This window comes from Panicum virgatum, chromosome 4K, assembly GCF_016808335.1.
Source record: "Panicum virgatum strain AP13 chromosome 4K, P.virgatum_v5, whole genome shotgun sequence".
NCBI classification, from domain to species: Eukaryota; Viridiplantae; Streptophyta; class Magnoliopsida; order Poales; family Poaceae; genus Panicum; species Panicum virgatum.
Window position 1 is genome coordinate 9,523,174 of NC_053139.1, and position 9,061 is coordinate 9,532,234.

Below are 9,061 nucleotides of genomic sequence, written 5' to 3' on the forward strand. Positions count from 1 at the left end.
GGCCACCGGATTGAGCCAAGCGACGCAGAGGAGCCGAGGTCACTCTCGGCAGGACTTCATTCGTGGGCGCGCCATGCCTGCCAGGCTGCCACGACGGCCGGCCCGCCGCCTCCGGCCATCACAGTTCCGACACCCACCAGGCGCACGAGCGCGGCGGTCGCTAGATGCAAGATGGCGAGGCTCCGATCGAGGTGCTCGTGGCGAAGAGAATGGAGCTCTGGAAGCTAGGGACGGCAGCATGAGTTCGGCGGCGTGCCGTGGCTCATGGCGGACGGTATTTCAGATAGACAGATACCGACTGGTGGGCGCCTACTAGCCGTCCGATTGGGTTTCTGCGGTTCAGATCGGCGTATCGCGAGCGGGAGTGTCTTCGTCGTTGCAAGCGCGCGGGGGCCGAAGGCTGTGGTGCTCTGCTGGCTGAGGACTTGCTCGCTTCGGTGGCGACGGCAGCCGGCCATGGCGCGACCGCGACCGAATCGGACGTCTTCGTGGAAGCGCTGCAGCCGCTTGGCTCTCCGGGAGGGTTTCGTCCAAGTGCTGCGCGGCGCGCGCATTGGATGCGCCGCCTGGATCGGAGGGCGAGCAGAAGCTGCTTGGTCGTGACTGGAATCGGCGCGCCAGGCAAGACCTCAGGAACGAGGCACCCAACTTTCTAGCTTGGCGCGGCGCGATGACGACGCTCCTGCCACCAGGGCGTGCTGCGGGGACGAGCGAGCGCGGCGACGACGCATTCGGCCCCATCGTATTGGCCGCCGAACCAATCGCAGGGGCGCAGGCGTTCAGCTCCTACGGCGGCGGGGGCAGCAGCAGCCGGAGGCCATAGCGGCCCGCCACCTCAGAAGAAGATCGGTCGCGGTCGGTCTCGAAGGCAACTTCTCTACTGCTAAAAAGAAAGGGTGACTTTTTTTTGGGTTCGTCATCCGAATATTCCTCCCAGATTCGCGTCGCCCACCGCTCCCGTCCGCGCGCGTCGCCCACCGCTCCCAGAGCAGTTTCCAGCCTCGCGCTCGCCGCCGCCTCCCGCTCCCCTCCCCCCATCCCCCATGTGGCGGAGCTAGGAATTTGCGGCTGGGTATGCCAAATTCCTAGCTCCGCCACTGGCTGCTGCTGTGCTACAAAAGGGGCGCTGCCCGTCCTGTCGGCCGCTGCGGTGGCGCCGGCTGGACCTGGCCGCAGGCCGCCGGTGGCTGGCTCCATCGTGCTGGGAGCCGCAGGGGGCTGGTGGTCGGCCGGAGTTGGGCTTGCATTGGGCAGGTCGCTGCCTCGCCGGACGCCAGACGTCGGGCGGGGGCTGGGGAGGACGCGATGCGACTCACAGTCGCAGGAGCAGGACGTGAGCCTGGCGGTGAGCGTCGATTAACAGGGGCGGGCGGCAGGGGATGAGTTGAATCAACAGGCAGGCAGCAGCGACGGGATCAGACGGGACGGAGGAAATCTTGAATACTACACTGATAAGTGGATGGATGTGGATCTAGGGTGTTCCTCTTACCTTTACCTTGCTGAGTTGCTGGCTTGGTTGAATTGAAGGGCCGAGGGTGCAGGGAGGGAGGAGCACAGGAGCAGTACTCGTCAGCGCCGCTGGCCGCCGGCCCACCGGCCGGCTGGTGCCCCCTCCTTCCCGCTGCTGCTGCTTGCTGGGGCGGCGTCGCGGCGAGGGGCCTGCCCGGCTGCCCCTGCCGCCGGACAGGCGGAGGCCGGAGGGCGGAGGCGGAGGCGCACTGGGGCCGGGCCGGGAGGAGCCGGTGCGCGGACGGCGGCGCCGGGAGGTGGGGGGGGGGGGGTGGGAACGAACGGGGCTCGGCGCCTAGCGCTCGGGGCGAGATAGAAGCGAGAGATAAGAGTGATGGATTGGGCTTCTTACTTTGTTGGTCTCTGGACTGGTGAATTGAACCCATATGTTATATAAAATAATATACATCTATAAAAACTTATTTATATTTTTCTCTAAATCTTGGGTATACCTCGGCGGCATACCCCTAGCGCCGCCCCTGCCCCCACCTCCGACCTTCCCCGAGCGGTTCTTGCTCGCGCGCCACTTCTGCCTCCCTCTCGCGGCGCTCTCGCCTCCCATCTCTCTCGCCGCCGCCGCCGCTCTGGTGTCCCCTCGCGCCGCCCTCGCCTCCCACTCTCGCTCGCCGCCTCCGCCGCCCCCCCCCCTTCCGCTCTCGCCCTCGCCTCCCCCGCTCCCGCGCCGATGCGCGCTGCGGATCCGCGACTTCCCGGCATCGATCCCCCACGCGCGGTGCGCGCGACCGCCGTCCCCGAAGCCCCGACGCCATCTCTCCCCGCCCGCTCATTGCCGTGCGCGCCTCTCTTACCCCTCTCCGGTCTCCGCTTCTCCGCGCCTGCGTGCGATGTCCCGCCGCGGCAGCCGCCATCTCCGCCACGCTCGACGACCCCACCACGCGGCTGCCCTGCCGGCGCGGATCCCCCACGCGCGGTGCGTGCAGCCGCCGCCCTCCACGCCTACATCGCGCGAGAGGCCGCGACTGGGAGAGGCGAGAACGCCGCGGGGCCCTGGGGCTGCTGGTGGCGGTCGGACGTCGTGTCCCAGCAAGATAATCGAAGCTGGGCACTGGGCAGGGCGTCACTAGGGGCGGGAGAAGGTTCGATCCGTTCAAGATCACGCGAAGTTAAGCTGGGCAGGGCTGCCGACGTTGTTGAAGGGCCGCGTCCCCGGCACCAGGTACGTAGTGTCATGCACCTCCTGCGCCATGGCTGGTTCCGACCCGTGTGCTCTAGAACTTTGTCGCCCTCTACAGCAGTAGCTTCGCTTTGTTTTTTGAGATATTTACTGGCCAAATTAGAGAATCACATATGAACGGAAGCTGTAGTGCTTTTGAAGACCTTTCCAACGAGTATTTAAACATAATTTTTCGTTGAATATAGCAAAAGTTCTGGCTTTCTGAATATTGCTCAACTTTATTGTCAAATTCTGTCAGGCCGGGCTCAGTTTCGAATTTCAATTTTCAGTGTCCACGGTTTTAATTCAAGATTATTACTGTTACATGGGACTTGCTTTGGTTTGCGTTTTGCTTATTTATTTATGTATGGTTGCCTGGTGAATCTGCAACCTGTGACTGTGAAAATACGAGTCCAAGATTGGGTTATACTGAGCATACGGGTTGCAAGAATGTTGTAGTTATACAGATACGTACAAGATTGTTGTAGTTACATGGATTTGCAACGGCAAAATCAGTTCCTAGATCAATCTTAGAACTCAGCCTATTTTTAGTGGCATCCAAGAATATCCTTGCAAAAACTACACTTATTTTGCTTGGGTCAGGAAGATCAAAGAAATCTTGATAGATATGCTACTGTAGTTTTTTGGTTACTCACAGGGGCATCAATCTTAGTGTGGTTAGGAAGGGGACATGAACAGTTGTCAAAAGTTTAATAACCTTCATTTGTTCTTGTATGGTATTTGTTCATTATATATCTGTTGTTAGACTTTGTAGTTGGGGAAAGACTTTAGAACTGAAGCATGTTAATATAAAAAATATCATGTTTAATCTAGATTCACATTGGCCAGTTTTGCATCAAAAGTACTTAGCAAATCTATTAGGCAACCTTGTCATGTGTGGTAATCAGTTTAGAAAATGAATGTTTTCCCCTCCAGAGCCACCTAATAATATGATCTTTCTTTTTTGCTGTCTTCTTGTGACTCAGCGAGAGACTGTACTTAGCCGTGCGTTGTTGCATACAGCTCCTTGTGTATTCTTGTGTGATCCTGCTAGACAAGAGGGCCTGAGTGGAGACAACTCAGGCGACGGAATTAGTCTTTGTTTGTTAGAGTTCAGCAAATTCAGTTGTAGCAAGGCACTGTGCCTTATAGAGAGATGGGGCTTCAATTGCTCAACACCGTAAGTTTAGCCACCACTGCCCTTTTCTTTCAATTCTCAGACTAAATGCTTGTTTGTTAGAGTTCAGCAAATTCAGTTGTAGCAAGGCACTGTGCCTTATGGAGAGATGGGGCTTCAGTTGTCCAACGCCCATGAACCTATTTTTGGAAGCCTAAGTATGTTCATTCCAAGGTACAATAATCGAATAAAAAAACTGATATCTCATCACTAGCTACTATGTAACTGCTGCTTTGACGCTCTTACATTTAAAATCTTGGCCTCCTCTTACTCAAGTTAATGGAAGAACAGGCAAAAAAACATCTACATTCTTTAGTTTGTTCATTGCTTCTTTGTTTTTGTCCAGTTTCATCTACAGACTGGTACTCTGGTTTCGCCATTGTCTGGTTGCCCCACACATTAATCTGAGTCAAGTTCCTTCTCGAGAAGGACGCCAATGTCATCCTTGACAGCCACCTGGTGAGTCACCTCCCACACACACACCCCACCCCAGAATAGGTATATGATTCTCCAGAAGGTTGCCTTCCTGAGTACTTTCTTTGAGGCTGCAACATTCATGGCCATTCTAAACTGACCGTATGGAGCTACAACATTCGTGGTCATTAAAAACTTAAATACACCGATAGTCATTAAAATTTCCCATTTGTATATATTTACATTTATACAACACCTTATCTTACTCTGAATTTATACAACACCTTAGCTTACTCTGAACGAAATCCACTATACCTTCATTGTGCCTCCACTACTTAGCATCAGTGTGCTCCATGTGCTGATGGGATTCTGAATGGGAATGTGCAGAATCACAGATCTTAAATACACCGATACTTGTGTTTATGACTCTAGATGAAGTGCTTGAAGCTAAGACCATTATTCAATATCGTGTGAACGCCCATAGCATCTAATATCTACTCATGGGAAGAGTTTCTGCGACTGGTAAGGTTCTCCCTTCCTAACTAAATCACAAATCTAATAGATAAGTGTTTAGCTACAAGAATACTACTAATGTGTTAAAGCGTGATTTCTGGTCATAATTTATGGCCTTTAAATTTTATTCCGTATTCTATTTCTCCGATTCAGAATTGAAAGATAAAATTTTGATGGGATTTCTTTTGCTGTTTGTGTTCAGGTTTTTGTAAGGCAATGTTCACTATCATCAACAGAACCTGAATTGTAGGTGGTATTGTTTCCTGTCCAGCAAGAGCACTGAATCATCATGATAATTTCAATCTGACAGGTAAAGAGGAGTGCTTGGTTTTATTAGCATGTCTTTTTGTTGAATCTGAACTGTACTTATACAAACAACATGCTCTCATGGCGGCAAGAGCTCTATACTTAAAAAGGTCGTTCTGAAAGTAATTCTGGGTTTCCTAGGAGCAAGACTGTGAGCTGCTACTGTGTGCAACAATGAGGGGAGGCAGTAGTTATAGCACTCAGTACCCATGGGTGCTTAACACATCGTGCGACCATTGAAGCTAGAATACCCCTCTGGCAACCCGTGAAACACTTTTAAACACACTGCATTGACCATGGATTACGAGCTTATGGTCAACCTGGAAAACTTAGACATGAGGTTTAATTTTCAGCTGCATTACCTAGATAAATCACCATATGTACATCGTTGTTCAGTTGCAACTACTGTGGCTCTAACATGTCATGTGGGGCCAGACCTACTCAAGTCGGCGCAGGGTTCGTGACTTGCGCAGGGCAGCAGAGGGCGCGGCTCCTTCGCGTGGAGCGCACGCTGATCAGGATTCAGGCAGGCCAAAGTGGCTAATAGGAAAGTTATCTAATAAAGTCCCTCCGCGTGGAATGCACGCTGATCAGGCAGGCCAAAGTGGCTAATAGGAAAGTTATCTAATAAAGTCCTTATGTTTAGAAGTATAGTGTCTTTAAGTTTAGGAGCAAGTTGCTCTGGATAGTTGGCCACGGGCCTATTTATACTTGTAAACAGATTCCAGGAAGGATTAAGCAATATATTATTGTTGGAGTAATGGGCTTGGCCCATTACTTCTAAAGCATTAAAAGAATTTAAAGCCCACTATTAATGCTAGGGAATCAATGCTTAATTCCGTACCGGGAATTGAGGAGGATCTCAACCGACTTAAAAGGTGGACTTCGTGTACACCACTTGTGAAGCCGGTAAGAGGACGGTGAACCACGCTCGCCGGGCCGGGCCGGGGCCGTGGCCGAGCCGAGGCGCGGCGTGGCCGGCCGGACGGGCGGGGCGGTGCGGGTGCGCTTGCGCTTGCGCGGCCGGACGGGACGTGCAGGTGCCGGTGCGGTGCGGTGCGGTGCGATGGCTATTTTGCCGTTGACAGCAATTAATCGTGCGATTAAACGTGCAATTAAATATGTAATTAATGGCCATAACCGCATCACCTAAATGATTCTGATGGTGTCCAGGTTCAACGATCCTGAGCACCTGAGTCACTATATAAGAAGTGTCATTCCCCTCATCCATTCTGCACCAGAGCACTGAGGCCTGAGCACCTGAGTCACTATATAAGAAGTGTCATTCCCCTCATCCATTCTGCACCAGAGCACTGAGGCAACTCGGCTCCTCTCTTCTCCCTCTCCAGTTGCAACAACTGAGTTCCCCAACGCTAATTTCTGCGCGCACAGAATTAGCGTGAGCAGGCCTCCGAAACCTTGCTCGCCTTGAGATCCTGCATGGGATAGGCGGGCAATCAGGTTTTTGGGTAACGCTTTAGCGTGACTGCTCAAAAATACAAAGGCTTTGCCCGATTGAACGACTACTTCCTGGTGGACGAGCCGAACGACTACGTCGACTATATTCTGGTGGCCGAACGACTACGTCGACTACATCTTGGTGACCGTTCGCAGGACTGCACTGCGAACTTCTTCCTGCACCGATTTAGTTCGACTACTTCGACTGAGGCCAACCGAGTAGATGTCTACTCCAGTTGGTAACAGCGCAGCCAATGCCTCCGGCAACGGCCCCGCTTCAGGGTACTCCCTGAAACTTTGGTTATTTATATTGTTTATGCTTATCTGTGTGATAAGTATAAACATGTTCACATGTTTTTTTACTCCTTAAAGTCATAGAAATATTGCTAGTTTATACATTTAATTTTGGAATTAAAATATACCGAAAATTGCCTAGATATCTAACAATCCAAAAACCTGATTGTGTTAATAGGCTTTCGGTATCTAGCTTTGCTGCATCAATCAAACCATCACCTTTTGATGGTTCAAATTACAAACGTTGGCAAGAGCGGCTTATACTGTGGTTAACACTATTGAGAGTGATCCATGTGAAAGTGGGTAAGCCTGAACAATTCTCTCTAGAGGAAGGGAGTGCGTTCGATGAGGCTGATATCCTCTTTCGAGGCTTGATCATTAGTGTTCTCGGTGATAACCTGGTGGATTCTTATATCCGGCTGCCAACTGGCAAAGCATTGTGGGATGCTCTTGAGGCTCAATATGGAGTATCTGACGCCGGGAGTGAGTTGTATATCATGGAGCAGTTCCTTGAGTACAGGATGGTCGAAGACCGTTCTGTAGTGAAACAGGCTCATGAAATACATATTCTGGCAAAAGATCTTAAAAATTGCAGCAAAGAGTCCCCATGTGTGTTACCCAATAAGTTTGTGGCCGGAGGTATAATCTCTAAGCTGCCACCTTCTTGGAGGGACTTTGATACTTCTCTAAAACACAAGAGACAGGAGTTCACAATAGATGGACTCATAGGGACTCTTGATGTTGAGGAGAAGGCGAGAGCAAAGGACATACGTGGGAAATGAGTTGTTAGTGTTTCAAGTGCCAATCTTGTTCAGAAGAACAACTCCCACAAGAACAAGAAAAAGCCACCGCAGAACCAACCAAAGACTAAGAAGACAACAACTTTTAAGAAAAAGAAGACGGGAGCTTGCTATGTGTGCGCTAGTACGGATCACTTTGCTGCAAAGTGTCCGAACCGCAAAGACGACTCCGCCAACATGGTTATTAGCGAGCCTGGAGGAACTTCGGGGTACGGTAATTTATTACCTACTGTTCTTTCAGTCTTTGGTTCACCCGAGTGGTGGGTTGACACTGGTGCTAATATTCATGTTTGTGCTGATGCTTCTTTGTTCTTTTCTTACCAGACCGGCGGGACTTCCTCCTTGCTGATGGGGAATGGATCACATGCGCGTGTTCTTAGTGTTGGTACGGTAAATCTGAAGTTTACTTCGGGGAAGACTGTGCAGCTGAAGAACGTGCAGCATGTCCCCACCATCAAGAAGAATTTAGTCAGCGGCTCTCTACTGTGTAGAGATGGTTTCAAATTAGTCTTTGCGTCCAATAAATGTATCTTGTCTAAGTTTGGTACTTTTGTTGGAAAATGTTATGAAAGCGGAGGCTTGTTCCGTCTTTCTTTGTCAGATGTTTGTAATAAAATTGAATACAATGTTATTAACGTTGATGAAATAAATGTTTGGCATTCGAGGCTTTGTCACGTTAATTTTGGTTGTATGATGCGCTTAGCTAATTTGAGCTTAATTCCAAAGTTCACTTTTGTCAAAAATTCTAAGAGTCATGTATGTGTTGAATCAAAACAAACTCGTAAGCCTCATAAGACCGCGGAGGCAAGGAGCTTGGCACCCTTAGAATTAATTCATTCCGATTTGTGCGAAATGAATGGAGTGTTGACAAAAGGTGGTAAAAAATAGTTCATGACTTTGATTGATGATAGTACTAGATTTTGTTACATCTATTTGTTGAAGTCAAAAGATGAAGCTTTACACTACTTTAAAATCTATAAAGCTGAAGTAGAAAACCAACTTGAGAGAAAGATGAAAAGAGTTAGGTCAGATCGTGGTGGCGAGTATTTCTCAAATTTATTTACTTTATTCTGCGAGGAACATGGTATTATTCATGAAAGGACGCCTCCCTATTCACCTCAGTCAAATGGGGTTGCCGAAAGAAAGAACCGCACTCTAACGGATTTGGTTAATGCCATGTTAGATACAGCGGGACTTTCCAAGAAATGGTGGGGTGAGGCTATATTGACTGCATGTCATGTCCTAAACCGTGTTCCTACAAAGAATAAAGAGATAATTCCATTCGAGGAATGGGAGAAGAAAAGGCCAACACTGTCATACTTACGTACATGGGGTTGTTTGGCAAAAGAGAGTGTGCCAATAACCAAGAAACGTAAGCTTGGACCTAAAACTGTGGATTGTATCTTTCTAGGTTAT

At 49.9% G+C, this 9,061-nt stretch overlaps 1 protein-coding gene across 13 annotated transcripts; it reads left to right on the plus strand.

Moving 5' to 3' along the window:
* Positions 1-1,986: 1,986 nt before the first annotated feature.
* On the plus strand, positions 1,987-5,890 carry LOC120702972. 13 transcript variants are annotated; one of them, XR_005686634.1, is made up of 6 exons: positions 2,133-2,686; positions 3,670-3,863; positions 3,931-4,034; positions 4,207-4,319; positions 4,662-4,796; positions 4,990-5,228. XR_005686634.1 is itself a non-coding variant. In XM_039986966.1 (2 exons), exons 1-2 carry the CDS (start codon positions 2,195-2,197, stop codon positions 5,035-5,037), a joined length of 540 nt encoding a protein of 179 aa, XP_039842900.1. In that variant the 5' UTR covers positions 1,987-2,194; the 3' UTR covers positions 5,038-5,228. The 13 variants fall into 13 exon arrangements, 1 of the variants encoding a protein (XP_039842900.1); XR_005686633.1 differs by having other exon boundaries at positions 2,135-2,686; positions 3,924-4,034; XR_005686627.1 differs by adding an exon at positions 5,235-5,890 and having other exon boundaries at positions 2,137-2,686; positions 3,670-4,034; positions 4,990-5,097.
* Positions 5,891-9,061: the final 3,171 nt, after the last annotated feature.